At 36.6% G+C, this 25,722-nt stretch overlaps 1 protein-coding gene across 5 annotated transcripts in view; it reads right to left on the bottom strand.

The window, feature by feature from the left end:
• Nucleotides 1-25,722, bottom strand: part of RAB3IP (RAB3A interacting protein) — a 66,655-nt gene that overhangs the window by 40,448 nt on the left and 485 nt on the right. For 2 of the 5 annotated variants that reach the window (XM_050746589.1, XM_050746592.1), the window contains exons 1-3: nt 24,724-25,298; nt 7,968-8,243; nt 6,974-7,232 (exon numbers count right to left, since the gene is read on the bottom strand). In XM_050746589.1, coding sequence (XP_050602546.1) covers nt 6,974-7,232; nt 7,968-8,243; nt 24,724-24,761 — 573 coding nt within the window. In that variant the 5' untranslated portion in view covers nt 24,762-25,298. Of the gene's footprint in view, nt 1-6,973; nt 7,233-7,967; nt 8,244-24,723; nt 25,299-25,422; nt 25,490-25,590; nt 25,610-25,722 lie in introns of those variants that run through there. The other 3 variants (XM_050746593.1, XM_050746590.1, XM_050746591.1) reach the window with 3 other exon arrangements.

Below are 25,722 nucleotides of genomic sequence, written 5' to 3'. Positions count from 1 at the left end.
AGTCAAGATCCATCAGTGTGCTGTATTCAGGAGACCCATCTGACATGCAGAGACAAACTTAGGCTCAAAATAAAGGGATACAGGAAGATCTACCAAGCAAATGGAAAACAAAAAAAAGCAGGGGTTGCTATCCTAGTCTCTGATAAAACAGACTTTAAACCAACAAAGATCAGAAGAGACAAAGAAAGCCATTACATACTGGTAAAGGGATCAATTCAACAAGAAGAGCTAACTATCCTAAATATATATGCACCCAATACAGAAGCACTCAGATTCATAAAGCAAGCCTTAGAGACTTACAAAGAGACTTAGACTCCCACACAATAATAATGGGAGACTTTAACACCCCACTGTCAACATTAGACAGATCCACGAAACAGAAAGTTAACAAGGATATCCAGCAACTGAACTCAGCTCATTGAGCACATATACCCTAGAACTTAAAGTATAATAAAATAAATAAATAAATAAATAATTTTTTAAAAAACCACGTGCACACACACACATACATACACACACACACACAAATACCTGGGAATACATCCAACCAAGGGGGCAAAAGATCTCTACAAAGAGAACTATAAAACACTGTTAAATTGTAGATAACACAAAGAGATTTAAAAAATATTTCATGCTCATGGACTGGAAGAATCGACATTGTTAAAATGGCCATACTGCCCAAAGCAATCTACAGATTCAACACTATTCCTATCCAACTACCAATGTCATTTTTCATGGAACTAAAAAAAACTATTTAAAAACTCATATGGAACCACAGAAGAGCCTGAATTGCCAAAGCAATCCTTTGAAAAAAGAAATCAAAGGTACCATATTACTTGACTTCAATCTATTTTATAAGGTTATAGTAACCAAAACAGCATGGTGCTGGTACAAAAACAGACACATAGACCAATGGAACAAAATACAGAACCCAGAAATAAAGCCATAGACCTACAGCCATCTGATCTTTGACAAAAATCAACAAAAATAAGCAATGAGGAAATGACTCCTTATTCAATAAATGGTGCTAGGATAGCTGGCTAGGCATATGCAAAAGAATGAAACTGGAACACCCACCCTCTTCACCATATACAAAAATTAACTCAAGATAGATTAAAGATTTCAATGTAAGACCTTAAGCCATAAGAATCCTAGAAGAAAACCTAGGAAACACCATTCTGGACATCAGCCTTGGGAAAGAATTACCACCATTCAACCCAGCAAGCCCATTACTGGGTATATATCCAAAAGAAAACAAATTGTTCTCCCAAAAAGACACATGCACTCACATGTTCATCCCAGTACTATGCACAATAGCAAAAATATGGAATCAACCTAGATAGATGCTCATCAACAGTGGATCAGATAAAGAAAATGTAGTGCATATACACCAAGGAATATTATATAGCCATTTAAAAAGAACAAAATTAATTCCTTTGCTGCAGCATGGATGCAGCTGGAAGCTATTATCGCAAGCAAATTAACATAGGAACAGAAAACCAAGTATCACATTTTTTTACTTAGAAGTGGGAGCTAAACACTGGGGACTCATGGACCTAAAGATGGGAAAAACAGAAACTGGGAACTACTAGACAGGAGAGGGGAACAAGGGCTGAAAAACTACTGGGTACTATGCTCAGTACCAGGGTGACAGGATTATTCATATCCCAAACCACAGCACTACACAATATACCCAGGTAATAAACCTGTACATATACCCCCTAAATTTAAAATAAAAGCTGAAAACAATTTTAACAAGTGAGAGAAGATCCTGAAGCATTTTCAAAGAATTGTAATAGGAGTAATAGGAGATGAAACATAACTTTTCCAGTATGATCTTGAAGACAAAGTACAATCAAAGCAATGGCTACCAAGAGGTGGAAGTGGTCCAGTCAAAGCAAAAGTGGACTGGTCATGGCAACAATCTTTTAGATGCTCAAGGCATTTTGCTGGTTGATTTTCTGGAGGGCCAGAGAATGGTAACATGTGCTTACTATCAGAGTGTTTTGAGAAAGTTAGTCAAAGTTATAGCAGAAAGATGCCCAAGAGAGCTTCACCAGAGTCCTTCTCCACCACAACAATGTTCCTGCTCATTCCTCTCATCAAGGGCAATTTTGTAAGTTTCCATGAAAAATCATTAGGCATACACCTCGCAATCCTTATTTGGCTCCTTCAGAATTATTTGTTGGCAATCTTAAAAAAATATTTAAAAAGCATCCATTTTTCTTCAGCTAATAATGTAAAAAAGACTGCATTGACATGGTTAAATTCCCAGCACCCTCAGTTCTTTAAGGATGAACTAAATGGCTGGTATCATCCCTAATAAAAGTGTCTTCAACTTGATGCAGCTTATGTTGACAAGTAAAATAAAATCTATAGTTTTATCTCATATAAAAAGTTGTTAATGTTTACAAATGTCTTTGGCTACAGTTAGTAGAACCAATACTGAATAGGGTTAGCGCAAGTATGTGTTTTTCAATGACTCTCTTCGCAAGCTATCCTACTGGGCTTTATTTTCTAAGTCATTTCATTTTCTTTCCTTTTCTTTTTTTTTTTTTTTTTTTTTTTTTTTTTTTTTTTTTTTTTTTTTTGAGACGGAGTCGTCTTCTGTTGCCCAGGCTGGAGTGCAGTGGCGCAATCTTGGCTCACTGCAAGCTCCACCTCCCGGGTTCACGCCATTCTCCTGCCTCAGCCTCCCAAGCAGCTGGGACTACAGGTGCCTGCCCCCATGCCCGGCTAATTTTTTGCACTTTTAGTAGAAAAGGGGTTTCACCGTGTTAGCCAGGATGGTCTCGATCTCCTGACCTCATGATCCGCCCGCCTCGGCCTCCCAAAGTGCTGCGATTACAGGCATGAGCCACCACACCCAGCTCATTTTAAGAAAAATAAAAGTTGAAAGTAACCTCTTACAGCAGATTTCACCTTTAAGTGAATGTAAGAATCAACAAGTTTGCTGAAAATGCATATTCCCAAACCTCAACATAATAATTTGATTTCAGCAGATCTGGAGTAGAGTGCAAGGATCTACACTTAATAACAATGCACTAAAGCCCAACTTCCTCCTGAGAATTCCACTAAAAGCTGCTCTTCAGCAATATCCTATGGAAGGCCAATCAGCTAAATGACTACATCATAATCTCTGGCCTCCCTGCACCTGAAAATAAATGACCACGTGCTTGGCCCCCCTACACACACAGTATGGATTTGTTGCTGGGAAGTGGTTGTCCACCCAGGGATTACAATACCCAGCCCACCATACGTCTAGGTATCGGCATGAAAGAGGTTCACACCAATAGAATGTGAGCAAAAGTGGTGTGTATCATACATATATAAGCCAAGGTTTTTTAGAAGAAGCTGTACCTTCTCTAAGCTGTCTTTCTCTTTTGTCTCATGGTTAGATACAAATAACAATAAAACCCTAAGAAATTACAAAGGCCCCAAACAGAGGAGAAACAAATCTCTGAATTATTTCACAGAGAACGGCCTACCAACTATGAACATTTGCTTCAGAATGTTAAATGAATAAAAATGAACTTCTATTAGGTAAAGTCACTAAATTTGGGGGTTACTTATAAGCATCATCCTAATATATCAGGCATGTATGTATATAAACAACTGTTTAACTGCATATACATGTATATATTCATTTAATCAACAAAATGTATTGAAAATCCATTATATGCTCAAGATACAATCATGAGCAAAACCATATGCAATCCTTATCCTCATGAATCTCAGAATTATTGAAGCATGTGTGTATAAATGTAGGTTTTTCTATGTGGAGTACTTGAACAGGGTAGGGTAGACAATGAAATAATATAAATGAGTAAGTAGAACTTTCACTTCCAATTAAGATAGAGGAATAGGGATTAGATTTACCACCTGTCTGACACAATTAAAACTCTGAAAAAATATAAGGAACAACAATGTGAAGCATTTGATATTAGGCAATAAAAGACAGTGATCCCCCAGAAATGAAAAATAAAAGGTGTACCCCAGATTTGCCCCAGCTTATTATCTGAAGAGATGAAATAGTTATTAGAAACAAAACATTTATTAAACTGTATCCCAACATATTAAGCAGAGCCAAGTGAAATATAAAAAAGATCCAAATCAAACTTCGAGATGAAAATTACAGTGTCTAGTTTAAAAATATACTGTATGAGATTAACAGATTAGATATTTCAGAAGAAAAGAGTAGTGACTTTGAACACATAGCAATAGAAACTATCCACAATGTAACAGAGAGAGGAAAAAAGGATTTTAAAATGAAAGACTATAACACCAGTGAGCTGTGAGATAAGTTTAAGCCATCTAATGTACACGTAATAGGAATCCAGAGGAAAGAAGAGACAGAGGAAGAATGGAAAACTTTTTGAAGATATAAAGGTCAAAATTTCCCAAATTTTATGAAAACTAACAACCTACAGCTTCAAGAAGCTCAACAAATCCCAAGCATAAGAAAGCTGAAGAAAACGATACCAAAGCAAATCATAATCACATTGCTTATGCCAGTGAAAGAGGACTCTCATAAGCAGCCAGAGAGAAAAGACCTAACATGCAGAGGAACAAAGGTAAGGGTAACAGCAGACTTCTTGTGAGAAACAATGTATATGCTTGAAGACACTGAAGAAACATCTTTACAGTACTGAAAGAAAAAAAAAAGTGATCAATCTTAAATTCTTTACTCAGTGAAAATATCTTTCAAAACACAGATATACGAAAGCTAAAAGAATTTATCACCATCAAACATGCACAACAAAAATGTAGAAGGATGTCCTTCAAGCCAAAGGAAAAATGATACCAGTTGGAAATCTGGATCCACATGAAGAAATAAATACCAAAGGAATGAACACACAGATGCCCATGTAGCTAACATTTCTGGTGTTTATCTATGTAAAGAAATATGATTCTTTGTTATTATTTAAATCTCTTTAAAAGATAACACTGTTTAATGCAAAAAAAAGTGTCTTGTGGGGTTTAAACACACAAAGAAGTAAAACATACAACAACTATTGCACAAAAACTGGGGGGGGGAAATAAAAGTATAGTTTTGTGAGGTCTGTACACCAGATATAAAGTAATGTATCGCCGGAAGGTAGACAAGTGATAAGTTAAATATGTCTACTATAAACCCTAAAGCAATCACTAAATTAACACAACAAAGATAAAAGCCACAGGAAGATGAAATTGTTTTAAAAGTATAGAATTAATTCAAAAGAAAGGATTCAAAAAGGAAAAAGGAACAAATGAGACAAATGGAAAACAAACAGTAAGATGCTAAATTTAAACCAAACTATATCATTAGCCATTAAATGTAAATAGTCTAAACACCAATTAAAAGACAGAGATAATTACACAGGATCAAAAGAACAAGACCTAACTATACACTATCTATAGGAAATGGGTATTAAATAGGAAGACACAAATAGTTAACCAAGTAAGTGAAAAGTATAGAAAATGGCCTCTCAAGATAATAGGACTAAAGAAAATGGCTGTTGACATAGTTTTGATTCACAAGTTGTCACAATTCAGGAAGTATTTTTATATTCAAGAGTCCTTTTCAAGCCTTGAGATCTAAGTAAATATTAATACTATCTTACACTCTTCATAAAAGTCACCACATATGTGTTCACACACCAACATTTCAATTATCTCAACAGTATCTCTAAACATAGCAAATTAGAGATTTCAAAAGAAATTCTCAAGTGAGCTAAGAGATTAGCAATCTATTCTGATCAATAACCACATGTTCTCAAAGATGGATATATATACATTCAAAATTTTACCTCTATATAATGTGTGATTTTACTAACATACTGTCTATTAAGACAACAAAGTCTGAGTCAGATGAGAGAAACAAAATGCAACCACATCTCACCACATCCTTTTCCTTTGGGAAGGAACTGGGGATTAAAAAAATGAATATACTATGCTCATGAGAGACAAGTATGCTAGGGAAAGGGTGGGAATATATGTTTGTGAAATGTCACAGTAGGCTGGAAATTACACCTATAAATGTTTGCCCTACCTTCTCAATTTTCTAAATGTGAATTGGTATTTCACCTAGTTTGTCAGGTTTATATATGCAGTTTTTCATATTATTCCATTATACTTTTGATCTCAGTCTCCAGCGACATCCTACATTTCACTCCTGCTACTGATAATCTGTCTTCTTTTTGTGAGTCTTGCTAGAGGTTTGCAATTTTATTAATCTTCTTGAAGAATCAACATTTTGTCTCATTCATTTTCTCTATCTTTTCTGTTATCAATTTCATTGATTTTTGCTCTTTATTATTTCCTTCCTTCTACTTGCTCTGGTTTTACTTTGCTCTTCTTTTTATAGGTTCTTAAAGTGGGAGCTTAGATTGTCCATTTGAGACTTTTCCTGTTTTCTAATGTATGCATTTCATTCTATAAATTTCCCTCTGAAATTTAACTGCAGACTCAGAAAAAGAATAAGATATGGCCACAAGTTTGGAAATAAATAGCAGAAACTTTAAAGATGACCAAATGGGAAACACAACAATTTACCAAGAAAAGAAAATTATCCAAGGTAAGATACAGAAAATATTCAAACTCAGCTTAAACTCCTCAAAACAAAATGACTTAGACTGAATGACTTCAAGTAAATAACCATCTAGTCAGCCATGTAATAAGGAGGGAAAACCCTGCATGTGGAATATGGCCCAATCAATCTGTATTACAGATAATACAAGACAGGGAGCAGGCAATGCAGTGGGGCACAGAAGAGTTAACAGAACCACATTTTTCTAGTTAGTAGTCTTAAATGAACTTCTTTACTACCCAACCAATTTCACGGATTCCTAAATGCTGCCTAACAGGAGCTGAGGCTGGGCATATGTGAAGGATAAATGTACAACTGTCATGAATTCATTTCTGTAGGTTGCCCCACCCCATGGAGATATACTAATTTCTAATATATGGAAGAATAAAATATCTTCTTTCTTACCCTCTGAGCTTTTGCGAGTTCTTCTTTTAATCGTTCATAGCCCTTTTCTCTAACTTCCAAAACAGATGGGCTTCGTAAACGAGACAGACTATCAGTACTCAACCCAAAAATATCATCACTGCCATCGCAAGCCTCTGTTATAGTAGCACCCTGTAAAAACTCTCTCTCTGCATTATAGTTGTCCTTTCTTGTGGTTAATTTAGTTAATCCAGCTGTGACTCCAGAGGTAGAACAAGGTGCTGGGTCTGTAACATGAAAGCTGTAAAGGAGAAAGACAATTTTCAGAAAATATCAGCATATGCTCCAATAGAACTGGCTTAAAACACAGCTCTAGAACTGTGCTACCCAATTTGGTAGCTTCCATATTTAAATAAATAGTATGTCCTCAGTCATAGCCACATTTCAAGTGCTCAGTAGCTACATGTGGTTAATATCTATCATTCATATTAGACAGCACAAAAAATAGAACATTTTCATCAACAGAGAAAGTTCTACAGGACGGTGCTACTCAAGAGCAGGGGTTAACAAATTATAGCCTGCAGGCTAAACGAAGCCTTCCACCTGTTTTTATAAGGCATCAATGAGCCAAGTACAGTTTTTACAATTTCAGATAGTTGAAAAGAAATCTTTAAGAGTATTTTGCGACAAATGAAAATTAAATGAAATTCAAAATTCTGCATCCATATATGAAGTTCTATTGGAACACAGCCACTCTAATTCATTTACATACTGCCTATGGCTGCTTTCAAACTCTAAAGGCAGTGTTGAATAGCTGCAACAGAGACTGTATGGCTAGCAAAGCCTAAAATACTATCTGGTCCTTCACATAAAAAGTTTGTCAACCCTGTTCTAGAACATTATCATGTATTTCTTTACATAGGCACACTTAAGTTATTCAAATTTTCTAAAAATAGTAAAACTTAAAATACAGTAACTAAGCAAACTTTCCATTTAAAAAAAATAATCCAAAATAAGTGATTTACTTATTTCCTACCTGATACTAGATATTTCCGCACAATTTAAACGTCTGGGGGATGAATACACAGGTTGTGTAGGAAGTTCAGAAACATCTAATGCATTTGCCTGGATAGGTACAGAGGATAAAGCTGAAGGGTGTGGCCGGTAGATGACACTTGGTGAGGTAATCTGCTCTTGAGTTCCCGATTCATACACACCAAGAAGGTCCGGAGAAGTAGGTGAAGCAAGGTTTACTTCATGGAAGCCTTCCAGGGGATCATTAGCCATAGCAAAAGCCTCATCATAAGATAACCTATGTTAAAACAAAAATCAGATACTTATTTTTAAATAACATTTAAAACTAAATTAAAATGTATAAATTATAAAATGTGTTTAACAGTCCGTTGTAAATTACAAGCTTACAATAAAAGAGCCTTTTAAAAAAACCACTATTACATGGTGGTATATGCTTGTAGTACCAGCTGCTCGGGAAGATGAGGTGGGAGGATTACTTGAGCCCAAATGGAGGCTGCAGTGAGCCGTGATCACAACCCTACACTCCAGCCTAGGTAACAGGGCAAGACCTTGTGTCCACTCAAAAAACAAAAACAAAAACAAAAACAAACTACCACAATCACTTAACATTTACTAAGCGATCTCAGAGTATAACTACTATAAAAGGCAAACAATCTGATTTAGAAGAAACCTGAAAGTGATAAGCAATTCTGTTAAAGTGAGAATAATCAATTAGTATGAGGAATGAATAAAAATTGGCTTAATTTTTTAAAATATTTTAAAATTATTAAATGTTTATATTAAAATAAATTCTCTTTATATGTAAAATATATATTATATATATTTTATAAAATATATAAAACATATTTTATATATATTTATTTATAGAAAATTTATTTATTATATATATTTATAAAATAAAATCTCTTTAATATAAAATAAATTTATATTAAAATTTAATTCTGTCATTAAATATGAAAATACTAAAAACAAAATCTAACAGTATTATGCAATCTTAGATTCAATAACAATTATACTATGCTGTGAAACTCTTAAAACAATTTTTTAACAGAGAACATTGTATTTATCATGTACAACATGTTTGAAGGGACATACACACTGTGAAATGGCTAACTAGCTAATTAACAAATCATTACCTCATGCCATTATTTTGTGATGAGAACACTCAACATCTACTCTCTGCATTTTTCAAGTATTTACAATATATCATCAGGAACTACAGTCATCCTGCTGTACCACAGATCTCTTGAATATATATTTAACTTTGTGATGATACATGACCTTGGTTAGAGTAAGTAGAAAGGCAGTAAAGACACACACTCTCTCATACCTGTCACCCAGATTATGAAACTGTTAACATTTTTGAGCCATTTGAGAATGTTCAAACATAATGCCCACTTAATATCTCAATGTATACATATACACTGTGTGTGTGTGTATCTGTGTATGTGTGTATCCTAAGTACAAGGACATTCTCCTATCTAACCACAAAATCATCATCAAAATCTGGAAGTTAACATTGATCAAAATTACCATCTAATCAACAGGCTCCATGCAAATTTCACTAATTGTTCCAACAATATCCTTTATATGTACAGGATCCAATCCTGGATAATGTGTTTCATTTCTATAAGCCTTAAACTTCTCCTCTGATGAGATTAGAATGGGGATAACACTAGCCCCTCCCTTGTCCTGTTTGCTGTGAAGATTGAAGGAGACAATCCATGTAAAGTATTTTGTAGAGTACTATGTACCTGACACAGAGTATGGCCTCAATAAACATGAATTATCATAGCACAGGCACTAACAATACCACATATGCTTCAGGTTCTCCATAAGCAAAAAACAGTTCATGTAACTATTCAATTACATCACAAAGTTTACATGGAAACTAACAAGTGAACCACTCAAGTTTTTCCTCTGAAGAATTCAAAGCTAAATGGTATCTTACAAATTCTTTATTGATTTTCCACTGTCTGCTGGATAGAGACCAAACTTGTTAGCCAAAAAAATAAGGTCTTCTAGGATCTGAACCCAATCTCTCTTTCCAATTTTTTTTCCTTCCTATGATAGCACTTAGACAGTTATGGATAATATCTTCCCGGAACTTAAAAAATGCCAAACAGGCCAGGCTTGGTGGCTCACACTATAATCCCAGCACTTTGGGAGGCCGAGGTGGGCAGATTGAGGTCAGATGTTCAAAACCAGCCTGGCCAACATGGCGAAACCCTGTCTCTACTAAAAATACAAAAATTAGCTGGGCATGGTGGCCCATGCCTGTAATCCCAGCTACTCAGGAGGCTGAGGCAGGAGAATCATTTGAACCCCAGGAGGCAGAGGTGGCAGTGAGCTGAGACACTGTACTTCAGCCTGGGCAAGAGACTAAGATTCCATCTCAAAAAAAAAAAAAGCCAAACAAAACAACATAGCACATCCTTTCTTCCAAAAGTTAGAGAAGTATTCGTTTGTTAAACTCGCTGAAAAATTTAACTCTCAAATCCTTAATAAAAAGTGTTAAAAATAATACAAGTAGAGAATAAAAACAAAAAAGATTTCAGTAAAGTTGAAAGAGATCTAACTCAGTATCATTTCAAAATTACAAATTGGGGGGAGGGGGGAGGGATAGCATTAGGAGATATACCTAATGTAAATGATAAGTTAATGCATGCAGCACACCAACATGGCACATGTATACATATGTAACAAACCTGCACGTTGTGCACATGTACCCTAGAACTTAAAGTATAATAAAAAAAAAGCCCAACATTTAAAAAAAAAATACAAATTAGTATGTGTCACAGACTTTCCAGCATATAGACAACCCAAAGTGCAACAATTAAATCTACAAATGACAAATTTCAAATCCAATAAGCTATTTATTAATAGTAAGTGGTTTATTCTTCAAAATGAAACTAGTCCTTGTTTTTTTCATATAAAATATTCACTATGCCATATGAAAGATGAGATTAATAAGGAATGTAAGGTGTTTAATACGCCATTAAAATTTAGTTTTTTCACCCCAAAGAATTTTCATTTTTTATTCATAATCCGTATACCTACATATACCAAGAAAACAGCTATATTCAAAGTACATAATTCATTTTCACTTGAATACAGTTCAGGCAAGTACACTAACCAATTCATTACCATAAAAAATCCTTTGTATTAGGTTTGCATTCAACTCTGACATTTTAATCAGTAACTATTTATGATTCTTTCTTCTATCCCATGTACTATGAATTCACCTCTCTACATCCTGAAGGTTCGCTGAATCATGAAATGTAAAAGCATTTGCATTTCTGGAAATACAAAACAGTACAAATCCTATGAAGGAAAATTTAGCAATAACTACAAAATGATGTTAAACCTGTGATCAAGCATGCCACTCCTGGGGTTTTATCCTAAAGATAAACTGGCAACATGAAAAGCAGCACTCTTTGTAATAGCAAAACACTGATTTAATGAACCAGAGTACATCCTCATAATGAAGCACTGCACAGATGTAAAATACATATCCATATATCACTATGAAGTGACCTTGAAGATATACCAGTAAGTTAAAAAACAGGATAAATAACGGTAAACTACCTTTTATCTAAAAAAGGAGAATAAAAATACAAATATACATATATATATATAACTTTTTATAATAGAAAGGCTAGGTTCAGTGGCTCACACCTGTAATCCCAAAAACTTGACACACAGAGGCAGGAGGCCAGCTTGTGGCCAAGACTTAAAGACCAGCCTGGGCAACATAGTGAGACCTTGTTTTTACCAAACGTTGTAAAATTAGCTGGGTGTGATGGTGCAGGCCTATAGTCCTAACCACTTGAAAGGTTAAGATGGGAGGATGGCTTGAGCTGAGGAATTTGAGGTTACAGTGAGCTTTGATCATACCACTGCACTCTAGCCTGGGTGAAAGAGCAAGACCCTGTCTCAAAAAAAAAAAAAAAAAAAAAAAAAAAGAACAAAAGGAAAAAATGGTTACCTACAGAAGGAGAGAAGACACAGTGAAAAATATGAAAGCTAGACTTTTTTCTGAAAGTACCTTGCTTTACAGATTTGATTTTGAGCTTGCAACCATGTAAACAATAAAAATTAAAGTTTAAAAAAGAATCCCTAAACATAAAGCAAATAAACTTGTGTATTGAGATAGTAGCTCAACCACACAGAAATGAACTACTTCAAGTGATTTTAAAACACAACAATACAAATATGTATCCCCAACGGAATGTATTCTAAAAGCAAAAGGAAGAGAAAAAAGTCATAAACTATTTTCACTGTTAATAATAGTAGCAATAGTGATACTGTTATTCTGAAACTTTGTATAAGATGAAGCAAGTAAGTTATGCTAATGTCATTTGGATCTAAGATTTTCAGCATATTAGAAAAAATACAAATATAAAATCAAAGAATTTAAATCCTAGAGGCCTAAATTTGACTCAGAAACACCAGAAAAAAAATTCTAACTTTATCCAATGAAAAGGCATAGCAACACTGACCAATTCAGGAGTAATAAGCACCCATGTGCTCAGAGTAATACCACGTCCTCCAAAAAAGAACACAGGCACCCTGGGAAAATGGCTGATTCCAGCCTGGGACAGAAACGGACGAAAGGACCCTGGAACATCTTGTTATACCAGAAAGCAAGTACACTATCAAAAACTACTGGACTGGTATCAAAAGGACTCCCACTAACCAAAAACAGGACAATCTGAACATCAAAAAGGATAATATCTGCAAAGAACTGAAAGGCAAATATTTTTAAATCCATGAGGTCATAATGACACTAAAAATAAAGCAAAGTACCTCACTGGCCTTCTTTGATCAATGCTATGGAACCAATTCATTATTTTCAAAACTGGTAAATAAAATGAAAGAATGAAGTATTTTATCTGGCTTTCCTGTACATCAAGGAACTGAACAGCTCATGAGAAAAAGTTCTTTTTAGCAGAATTCCATTTAATAAATATAACTTTGGAATCCTAATGAAATAATGGATTTAGGGCAGTAATTATTTAAATAGCTATTAAAACCGTAAGGTAAAAGGTTGTTTGAGGAACTTTATAGTTTAATCAATCAGAACGACAGTACCTGAACTCACTGATCACATCTTGTCACAAAAAGGGAGACAATCAAACATTATATTATGTGGCAAATAAGAAATGATCATCACTGCCATTAATGAAGCATTCTGGCCCCTCTAAGAAAAAAAAAAAAGACCCCAAACCAAACAAGCCTCTTGATGGTCATCAGTTTATAGTAAATACAGAGGAGAAAGGAACATGTTAAATAACACACAGGGACAAAAACAGCAAAATCTAGACTTTGGGACACTCTCATCATAAACAAACCAGCTGGTTTTTCCAATAAACTGTAAAAAAAAAAAAAAAAACAAACAAACAAAGAGGTAGAGGAAATTTATAGACTTAAGAGAAATAACTAAACACAATCTGTGGGCCTTGTTTGGATTCTTCTTTGAATAAACCAACTGTAAAAACAAATTAAGTTATTAGGAATTATAGTTAATTTTAGGGATAATAATGGTATAATGGTTATAATTTTAAAATCCTTATCTTTTAAAGATATACACTGAAGTATTTATAGATGAAATAAGGTTACTTGGATTTGCTTCAAAATAATCCAGGGAGAGAGGAAGGGTACGGGGAGCCAAGGAGCCAAGTCATTCAACTACCCGCCCCAGTCTCACAGGAAGTTAAGGTGGCTCCTCCCATAACAGCTAGTATTTGTTGGGCACTTACTAAATATTAAGTATAGTGCATCTATGCTTGAGGAAACTGCAGCTTAGAGTAGTCAGAATTAAAGCCTACCGTTATTAGATTCTACCGTCCAAGCTCTTAACCACCACGACACACCTACTACTACAAGCAGAAATGCTTTACCACTCCATTGTTCCACTGTTCTAGTGAAAATGTTTCTCTTAGTTTTGAATTAAAATCCATCACACCTGCAACATTAACCCTATTTTTCCCACATATAAACACAGTATTTCAGCCATTCTTTCAGCAAATATTTACTAATGACCTACTCTGTATCAGGCTCTGGGGAAAGATGAAAAATCTACTCTCCCTTCAAACAGCCTAACAGAGTAGGAAACTGACAAGTAAAGGCAATGATACGTGATAAATGCCACAGAAGATGCAAACAAACTCAGAGACCACACAGGAAGGACAAATAAATCAGAGGCAAAGGATTCTCGAATAAATAAAGCCAAAGGAAAGATCCAAATGACGAGTAGGAAATGAGAAAGACAAAACCTCTGTAAGGGATTTCCAGACATATCTACCGTGTGAAAGCAAAGCATTTATACGAAACACAGATACTCCATTAGCTGGGGCATAAGCTATGAATATAAAGTACAAGTCTCCAAGACAGGCAGGTTTGAATCCCGCTTCTGTCAAATTACTGAGACAATCTGAGCCTAGGTTCTCCCATCTGGAAATCTGTGCCTTGGTTTTGCTACCTAACAGAATGAAAATTAAAACGGATAATACTATATAACAGCGGTCCTCAACCTTTTTGGTCCCAGGGACCAGTTTCATGGAAGACAATTTTTCCACAGACAGGGCAGAGGGTGGGAGGGGATGGTTTCAGGAAGAAACTGTTTCACCTCAGATCATCAGGCATTAGATTATCTTAAGAATCACGCAACCTATTCCTCACATGTGCAGTTCACAATATGGTTCGCACTCCTATGAGAATCTAATGCAGCTGCTGAACTGACAGGAGGCAGAGCTCAGATGGGAATACTCACTTGTCCGCCACTTACCTTCTGCCACTTACCTCCTGCCACTTACCTCCTGCTGTGTGGCCCAATTCTTAACAGGCCACAGACCACTTCTGGTCCACAGCCCAGGGATTGGGGACCCCTGCTATATAGTACTTAGGACAATGCCTCTGAGCAGTGCTTCTAACCTATAATGTTTTCCTTCTGGGGGATATATTTAAACACTGTCTAAATTCAAGTCACTTCTGAAAAGGAGATTATTTTGAGGTTAAATTTAATCCCTTTTTCAAGCACGTGAAATTTCCATAAAACATAATTTACCTGGTAATGAGTTTCCAATCTCACTGGTCTGAAAATCTTTTGCCCTTTAAATATATAGAAGCTTTAAGATTTATTTCACATGCAACATCTTTATAAGAGTAAAATAAACTACTATTTTTAAGCAGTAGTATCTTTTGCATTAAGCAATGAGTGATTCAAAAAGAACTAATTTCAATTGAAGATTATCCCAATTAATAAATTAAACTTGTCAAGGATCATGACCAATATGTAAAAAAGATGATCACACTAAATTCTTATGGGTGAATTACCAACACAACTTGGCTGGCCTTGTTACTGAGCTCCAGGTAATAAAGCCAACTGCAGACCACAAGAAAAAGTTGATTAAAACAATTTCCTTCTGATCCCCAATATGCATTTCCTGTTAATTTTTCTTTCTCAAAGTCAGTACTATCACAACAAAAGCAACAGCCAATCTTTACTGAAAGTTAACTATGTGTCAGACAGTGGTGCTAAGAATTTCATACATATTACCTCATTTAATAAATGCCTAGAAAGATCCTAATAACTCCTTATGAAATTTATTTATTCTAATTAAAGTGAATTTTTTAAATGTTTCTTGAAAACAAAAGGCATCCCTAGGACAACTCAAGAAATCAGGATTAATGGGAAAATATTTTCAGTGAAACATCTGAAGAATATGAATAAAATGAATATACGTATTTTAAATAAAATCTAGCAACTTGATTTATATCAGTAGTCCACAAGAAAAAATAAAATCCATTTTTCCACAAAATGCACATTCCCCTAATTTGGACTTACCTTGACAAATGGGAAACATAGGATTTTAATTTTAGAAAAATAAAAACTAAAGCTGTGATTTTTATCTTTTTTCATATCAATTTAAAGCATGTGAAAATTAAATAATTTGAATTCTATATTTACTAAAATTCCTCAAAGCACTACACTCAGAAAGTAAATCATTTCCAACAAAGGAGGTAATATGGTAACACAGCAGAGTAGAAGCATCAGTACTTGAAGAAGAAAGCTAAGGCTCCTGATCAAGCTCTGAGGTCTATCTATGAACCTGGGCAGGTAACTTATCTGAGCCCAAATATATTCATCTATTTCATTGTAGAACTGAATCAAATAATCCTGGTAGATAAAGGAGTATACTCTTCTACTAGAAGAAAGGCCAATAGGGTAACTTAGCCAGTATTCACTACCTCACCAAATAGCTTGTACTCTGGAATCAGTCTCAAATCTTGGCTTCACCAGTTACTAATAAAGTGACCTAGAGATCTAAGTCTCAATTTCTCATCTGAAAATGGAGATGACAGGTCGAGCACAGTGGCTCATGCCCTAATTTCAGCACTTTGGAAGGCCAAGACAGGAGGGCTGCTTGAGCCCAAGGAGTTTAAGCAATAACCCAAAGCAACATAGCGAGACCCCGTCTCTATAAAAAATTTAAAAATTAGGAGTGGGTGGTGCCATACACCTGTGGTCCCAGCTACTTGGGAGGCTAATGTGGGACGATAGCCTGAGCCAGGGAGGTTGAGGCTGTAGTGAACTGTGATCTGCCACTGCACTCCAGCCTGGGCAACAAAGAAAGACCCTCTCTCTCTCTCTGTCACATACACACACACACACACACACACACACACACACACAAGTAAGGGGAGATAACTGTACTATCTCCTAAGGTAGTCATGAGAATTAAAGGACTTAGCACCGTACCTGGCACTTACCAATTAAGATTGGCTGTTACTATTATAATGATTTCTAGGGCATTTCCTTAATACTTGCCATATATTTTGATCATACTGTATCAGCACAAGCACTATCACTAACAACAAAAAGCAATGTGTTGAGTTTGGGTTTAAATAAAATATTAGCAATTAAAAGCTTATTGTTTTGAATGATTTTCCTCAAAAAAAGTAAACATCTATATATTATACCGTAGTACAATTTTGTTTTACTATTATCACAATAATAGAAATTAAATATTCCAAGGCATGTCAAAAGAAAAGGTTTAAAGATTATGTAAGCACTATTTTCCTCTTTCAATTTATTCACAGACAGTTGTGGAAGGGGGGCAGGGAGGAAAGTATAGACGCTTTTTAAATTCCCAAATGACTTCTTAATTTAACATGAATTATGAAAGAAACAGTTTCTGAGATTAAAAATGAGACTGCTACTTCAATAGCATATAATTGAACTGTGATAAATTCCATCAGTTACAAATTCTATCACTTCTTTAAAAACCTTCAACATTTACTATATATATTAAATACATTTATTTTATACATATATGTGATAAATTATATTTATTCTTGTTGGAATGGAAGGATGATCGCCAGCTTCAATTCCTCTGGGCAAATCCTGGTACTAAGTTCCAAGAATACAGGTACAAATGGACCAAAGATATAGCACACAGTCTCTACGAGCCACTGCGAGATTATTCTGAGAGTTGTGGGGAGGGAAGGGGGAAGAAGAAGAATGTTTCAGGGAGAAGTAAAATATAAGTCAGATTTTAAGTGCTGAATACAAGTCCAGGATCCCCTAGACGCGCAAGGGGAATAGGATAGGACAGTCAGGGAATAAGGGTCTGGCACTAATAAAACTAACAAAGGAGAGAGTAACAGAAAAGCAGGCTGGAGAGGCGGACTGTGAGAGACCATTAAAAGCCTTCTTTAAAAGAGAAAATGCTGCTTAAAGTTTATCCTGAAGAGATGCTGAGATCTACATTTTAGAAAGTATAGATGCCTTGTAATATAGTCATTTAAAAATGACTCCCAAGGCAATGAGAACTTTACTAGAGAGACTAGAGGCCGTTTAAAGGATTACTGTCTGATCTAATGCCAAGGTCATGGACTGGAAATGAGGGGATGGAGGCATATACACATATGGAAAGCATTCAGAAAATCTTCATTTGTATTTATTCACAAACACACAGTTATTCCAGTTAATCTTCAGAGCATTCATTTGAAATGGTTCTTATCCCTATTTTACAGATATAAAAAACTGAAGCTCAGAGAGATTAATGTTGTCAAATAGCCAAAAAGTAACAGAGCTAGTATTCAAACTCTGGTGTGTCTGACTCTAACCCCTAACTCCACTACATCTGAGATACACTTAGAAGGTGAAGTGGATAGGGACTAGGGAGATGGGAATACAGGTTAAATCACAGCAAAGAATCTCTAAGAAGTGAACAATCCTGGGTTCAGCAAACCACCATGGCACACGTATAGTTATGTAACAAACCTGCATGTTCTGCACATGTATCCCAGAACTTAAAGTATAAAAAAAGTAAACAATCCAAACAGAATAATTATGTTTAATCTCTGAACCCTTCTCTTACTTACACAAAGACAAAACTGAAGTTTCTCTAAAGCACTGCTATTGAAATGAGCATCTGCTATTGCTTTGTGTTCTATTATTTTCTTGAAGTTGACAACCGAGTGATTCTTCCAATTGAAGCCCCCGTTCGCATAATAATTATTTCCCAGGACGTCTTACACTCATGAACTGTCCCCACACTAGGATTAAAAACAGACGCAGTCCCCGGACGCTTAAACCAAACTACATTTACTGCTATATGACCAGGCGTCTACTACGGATGATGCTCAGAAATCTGCGTGCCAACCACAGCTTTATATCTATCTTCGTAGAACTAATTCCACTAAAAATTTTTGAAATAGGACCCATATTTACCCTATAAACTTACCACACCCTACTCCATACTCTTAATACACCTTCACCGCATAAATCTCTACAAAATCTCTCTATAGACCCACTGTACAGCTGCCCCAGCATTAACCTTTTAAGTTAAAGACCGAGAGAAACAACGCCTCTCTACAGTGAAACGCCCCAACTAGATACATCTACGTGACCCAGCATCATCATATCCATACTCCTCACACCTCACCATCCAACTAAAACTATTAAGCACAAATTATTATTCACCCCTCTCGAAAAAAAAATTGACACACAAAACTACAACCCTTGAGAATCAAAATGAACGAAAATCTATTTACCCCATTCATCGCCCCAACAATTCTAAGCCTGCCTGCTGTAGTCCCCATCATTCTGTTTCCCTCCTTACTAATTCCAACTTCCAAGCACCTTATCAACAACCGACTAATTATCATCCAACAAAAATTAATTCAACTTATCCTAAAACAAATAATAACAATTCACAATACCAAAGGACAAACCTGATCCCTCATACTAATATCCCTAATTACATTTATTACCATAACCAACCTCCTCGGACTTCTACCTCACTCATTTACACCAACCACCCTATATTATTGTTGTTATCATTTCCTCCTCTGTTTTGCTACTATGCCAGAATTTAAAATATTTATTTGGCTCCTTACAGGATTTGGAAAAAAACAGCATATAAATCAAAATAAACAGAAACTTGAATTTACTATAGTACCTATATCCCTGTGTATTTTCTTTAAAAGTATAGATCTTTTATATCAAGGAATTAGTGTTAATTTTTTAAGTTTGTAATAACAAAAGCAGAAAATGTAGATTAAAATGAAAAAATAGATAAAAAACAAAGTTTGTAAAACTACTGTAGTTAACCGCTCTTATCTTTGGGAAATCCATACTGAAATATCTACAGGGGAAATTACACAGGACTTGCAATTTGTTTCAAAATAATATAGAAGTGGGAGAAGCGGATGGACGAGGACTGATCATTGTTGACAGTTACTGGGCTACATGATGGAAACTTTCAGGTTTATTACACTATTGTGTCTACTTATCTTATTTGAAACTCTCTGTAATTATAATGCTCTCAAAATAAAAAGGGAAGTTCAAAATTTATTCCAATACTGTATAATAAAAGAGGAAAAAACAAAACAAGTATATATAAAAAGTCATTTTTTTCATTAGCTTTCATAATAATGTTAAAGTTGGCTTCCCAAACTAGCATTTTAGTTATGACCAAAAAAATCGCATTTATCTTTTAAGAAGCGTTCTCTGTCTATAAATGCGAATGTAATTAATAGCCCAAGGGCAAAATTAGTCAAATGATCAATTAGGCTACACAATTTTCCCATTTTTATTAAAACAGATCACAAATGAATTCCCACTAATTCCACAATATTTTGTTTTTGTTTTTGTTTTTGAGATGCAGTCACGCTCTGTCGCCCAGGCTGGAGTGCAGTGGCACAATCTCGGCTCACTGCAACATATGTCTCCTGAGTAGCTGGGATTACAGGCACCCGTCACCACACCCAGCTAATTTTTTGTATTTTTAGTAGAGATAGGGTTTTGCCATGTTGACCAGGTTTGTCTCAAACTCCTGACCTCAAGTAACTGTCAGGAGTAACTGTTAATCGTTTAAATTAACAGAACACTGCATGTTCTCACTCATAAGTGGGAGCTGAACAATGAGAACACATGGACACAGGGAGGGGAATATCACACCTGTCAGGTCTGTCGGGGAGTTGGGGGCAAGGGGAGGGATAGCATTAGGAGAAATACCTAATGTAGATGACGGGTTGATGGGTGCAGCAAACCACCATGGCACGTATATACCTATGTATACAAACCTGCACCTTCTGCACATGTATCCCAGAACTTAAAAGTATAATTTTTTTTAAAAACCATTTTCCAAAATTTTTTTTCTCAATAATGGAAGCCTCATTTTATATATCCTCTTAAGAATATATGTCAACTAAACATTCAATAGGCGCTGAAGTATGCACTGACTGAATAAATAAACAAGAGTCTTTAGAGAACGAATGAATAGCAAAGCAGTAAAGAGTGGAGACAGTTATTCAGGCTACATTTTTGCTGAAAAAGATAGAAATGAAACAGTAAGTACCTCGTGAGAGTATCAAAACTGGAGAAATTGAAGTTTGAGAAAACCTGAGCATTTTAACAGACTAATTTCAGAAAACCTTCCTTCTAGTTCAGATTCTGTCACTGACAAGCTGTGCGAACTGACACAAGTCATTTAATCTCTCTAAGCTTCAGTTTTGACATCTATAATGGTAGTGGTATTATCTCCCCTGCCTACATTTGAGAAAATCAAATGGCACATCAATGTAAAAATGTTGTACACGTTGTAAAGCACAATACAAATGTACGATTTTATAAAGATCTAAGAAAAAAAAAGTAATGGGGGGAAATAGCAAAAGCATACTGAAGGAGATGGGTCTTACAAATCAGAAGGAACTTTATTTATCTTAGATAAAAGGGAAAGAAGGGGAAAATTAGTCTTTCTGAGGCATGTGGTTCAAATATGATTCTTTTCCCCACAGGGAACTGATACAAATTTGCTTATTGTTTTTTCAAACTTATTTTGGTTTTTCTTTTATACTTTATCCTTATCTGACAACCAGGTGCCCCCAAACAAATATTCAATACTATTACTTTTATCTGGGCATATCAAATTACAATTCACTTATTTAAGTGGTTCTAAGCTATCATCTGTATGCTCCTTTATGCTTATAGGGCATTCTCACATTCTTGAATAGAGTTTCTTTATACTAAAAACTGTCAATTCATATACTCATATCCGTACCCCTGAAGAGAATTTCATCAACTTGCCATTATGCTTATATTTACAATCCTGTTGTTAACTACAAGCATCAAATCTTCCATGAACTTGAACTATATGAATAATTTTCATTCTTTTTCCTCTAAGTAATATCACTTTATGGCTATAGTTATCTAATTTCATGTTGCCTATATTCTAAGATAAATCAGATTACTTTTTCCACTTTTCTCTAACCAAGACTAAGATGTAAGCTCATAAAACTACCTCATTTAGTTGTAAGTTGAAAAAGAAAGCGGAAGGGAAAATAGAGAGAGCAAGTTAATGCTCCCAGTTGTGTAAGTATCTTCCTCTTCCTTCCTCTGTCCCTTCATTTCTCATTCAATGTTCATTTCAATTTCTGCTGCTAGATCAGCTTCAATACACTCTAACATTCTTCAACTGATCATCCATCACCAAACACAGCACGGTACCTACCAGGCCCAATGTTAAAGCTATAAAATGAGGTAAGCCCTACTCTCAAAGAACTTGTAGACTAAAGGAAGAGACCACCTTGTCAACAAACATGTTTCTAGGTCCCTAGAAACAGTTACAAATACAACACAAATATCAAAGCTCATAAATACCAAAAAAGAGATACTCAGTATTACAAAAGCATAAAATTTTTTATAAGAGTACTACCTGGTACAATTAAGGATAGCAGTACAAAAAAAGGACAAACTAGCTAGAAAGCAGTTTACAAAAGCTCAGATATTTTGTTTTTAGGATATTAAATGCATAGTAACCAATTTACTATGCTTTGTTGAATTGCATCTTAATCAGAATTATATTGGACAAAAGTTTAGTTTGAAAAAGTGTACTCCCTTGGAATATCTTCAAAGCTTTCCCTCATTACCTCAATGCACAAATATCTCTACCCACTACCCATCTGTTCTTCCTCTCCACTACTCAACTATCCTAGCACTTCGTCTTAGTTGACATTCATTAAAATATGTAACGTGTGTTCTACATTTTGAAGAACTTATAAAAGATATGGGAATGATTATAAGGCCCCACCTCCCATATTCCTTAAGAATTGTTTCCTTTAACCCCTACTGTGACTTGCAGAGTAGATGCTCAATTGAGTATATGATTTAAAAAAATCTCTGGTGACACATGAGAATTACATATTACATTAATATTACATATCTCATAAAAGCTAAATTACAAACAGTTCTTCAGCATTATAAGCTACACACAAAGAAGTAATAATGCAGTGATTATAAGCAAATAATTCTTCAGCATTACCACTTATACAGAGTGCAGTGGTTAACAGCACAGACATGGAAGACAAACTGACATCTAATCCAGACCTGTCACTTAATTAATTATATGACTTTGAGCAAACTACATAAGGTCTCAGCGTCTCAATTTTCTCAACTACAAAATAGGGATAAAGTATTATCTCCTAGCTCACTGTGAGAGTAAGTGAGTTAGTATAAAGCTTGTACCAGGACTTGGCTTGATAAGCACTAGACTTAAAAGTAACTGTAGTAGCAAGGCTGGTATCACCGTCATTAGAAAACCTGGGTATTTTTAAACCAGAAATACAAATGGTAACACTTGTCACTCTGTGTGCCTCCTTATAGTTACAAAGTTCTTTAATAGAAAGTGCAGACTGGGAATGTAAGGAATAAGAGCACTAAGTTCCATTTTGGGCAGTTGGATACAGTTTTTAATACCGGCTCTGTCACTGGCCAGCTGTACGACCACCTACAACTAAGTAACTACAGACAAATTACCGCAACTTTCTAAGCCTCCATTTCCTGATTTGTAAAATTTGACAAGTCACCTATATCCCAGGAATGTCCAGAGGACTGAGGAGTCAAGGTATGGAAAACAAGCACGCACAGTGCCTTGCACACAAGCAAGCTCACATTGGTTCCTTCTCCCCTTCCCCACATCTCTAATGGAGTATCTTATTAAATCCTCATCTCACCACTATGAAGTTCATATTAGGTTGAAACATAAAAAACAGCAGAATATTAGCAATTTCAACCTAATAGTATTTCCACTGACAAATGGAGAAAATAAGCTCAAATAGGTTAAATGTTTTACTGAAGGTTTTATGCACAGTAAGTGATGGAACTGAACATTAAATAATTTTTCATTCAGCCAGCTCACTAATTTGTTCACTGACTCCTGCTGAGGGGGAAAAAAATATACTAACTACTATAATGCATATAAAACTACTGTAATCTACAAAGTATTTTTTCCTGCCATGTTTAAAAAATGAGGGGGTGAAACAGATTTCTAAGAACATTTCCATTTTAAAAATTATTTGCAGAGGATGTGTGTGTTGGGGGAGGATGAGGGTTTACACAAAATCAAAGGTAAAGAATATTAAAGGAAGCATATGGATAATTACACTAATTCAAAAAGTACAACAGGATCTATTCAGAAAACCCACAAAGCAGCTAAACATTAAATGGCCATCCTGGTGAAAGGTTACAAGTATTCAATACCACAGATGAGTTGTCTGCCAAATACGGAAGGAAGATTTATATTAAACACTTTGGTTCACAAAGGTATACATTAATATATAACATTACTGCAATGGAAAAAAATGAAAGGCTTTTCCTTCAATAGTTAAAAAATGGACTACTTAACTGTATAACTGTTTATTTCTATAAATTCCACAAGGGCTTTAGCATTAGATCACATAAGCCATATCTGGAATACAATGTCCAAACACGAAAAGTCCTATCAAAATGCACAGTACTAGTAAATAAATAACAAATGGTAATAGTACAAGGCCCCATAAAACTGGTGAAATATTTAACAGTATCAAATATTTACTACGATTGGTCTACAACCCTATTCTGCCTCTTTTCTCCTTGATTTGTCATTCACCACTGGGGAAAAAAAAAAAAAAAAAAACCTTCATGAACAACAAAATGAGAAAAAGGATAATGAACAAGAACTGGGTCTTTCAATTGATTTACAAAGGAACAGTTTTGTTGTAATCCTCTTACGGGCCCCTCCTCCAATTATGCAATCATTCCACTGCAAGAGATTACAAGGCTTTTAACCCGACACTGAAAGGAAGGAGTTGGGGTGAAACATGAGAGTGTATAACAGGTAGCCTCCGAACAGGCAACATTTCCATGAAACTAAATTGCCTCTCAGTAATCAGTACTAACTCAGCGCTCTTGTCTTTCAAGACCTTACCCTTTAGCCATTGCAGATATATCTTTTTTTAATCCCATAACAACCGGCAACTCTTTACATGCTGCGGCTTCCACCCAGCATCAATTCTGGAGCGAGGAAGCTCGCGCTTCCCCGGGCGGTCGGGGCGAGTTTTCAACGCTGGGAGGGCAAAGCCGTGCAATCCCATCCGTGCAGCTCGTCTCAACTCCCCCGAACACAAGTCTGGCTGCAAGGAGCTGCCTCTTCGGACGCGACTCCGGGCGCCTGCCCGGAATTTCCCACAGGTTTCACCGAAACCTCCCGAGGGTGACCTCTACGCCTCAGCACGGTGCCTCTAGCGTCGTTTCCTAAGACTGGGGCACGAAACCACCCCAGGTCCACAGCTATTGCCCCGTCCACAGCCCTGCCGCGCGGCGCCCGGTGTTGTGAGCGGCTTCCGACTTGTTCGGGAACTCCGTCTTCATCCCCCTCGCGACCCCGGCCCTCCGCTCCCGGCCGCTCCCGCCCGCCGCCAGGTAACCCGCCGGGCTCCGGCTCCCTGCCCCGGGCGCGCGGGACCGCGCAGTTAATGTGTAACGCGCCCGTGCCCGGGGGAGGAGCCGCCGCCCGGCGCCCACCAGCAGCCCAGGGGGCGGCCGGCTGACCCGGGGCGCCGAGGTCCCCCCACACGCCGCCCCCAAGAGCCCGGAGCCCAACTGCCCACGCGGAGAGCGCGCTCACCGGGCCGGGGCATCCCGCCGAACCCCCGCGCGCCGCGCCCTCCACGGCGCCGGCACCTGCACCTGCCGCGGCCGCCCCTCCTGGCCGACTCGCCGGAGGCGGGCGCGCGGGCGCCGAGGGGGGCGGTGCTCCACGCTCCGGGCCTCTCCCTCCCGCGGCCGCACTCACCTGACGAACCCACCGCGGCCGCTGCCGGCGCTCACGGGCGCTCACAGAGCCGCAGAGAGCGCGCCCCGAAGCAGCGAGAGGCGGAGGAGGACGGCGAGCCCTTGCCGCTACACTCCACGGTGGCGGGCTCAC

Source organism: Macaca thibetana, chromosome 11 (genome assembly GCF_024542745.1).
Source record: "Macaca thibetana thibetana isolate TM-01 chromosome 11, ASM2454274v1, whole genome shotgun sequence".
NCBI lineage: Eukaryota > Metazoa > Chordata > Mammalia > Primates > Cercopithecidae > Macaca > Macaca thibetana.
The sequence above is the reverse complement of the archived record's forward strand: the minus strand, read 5'-3'. Positions and strand labels throughout refer to the sequence as shown.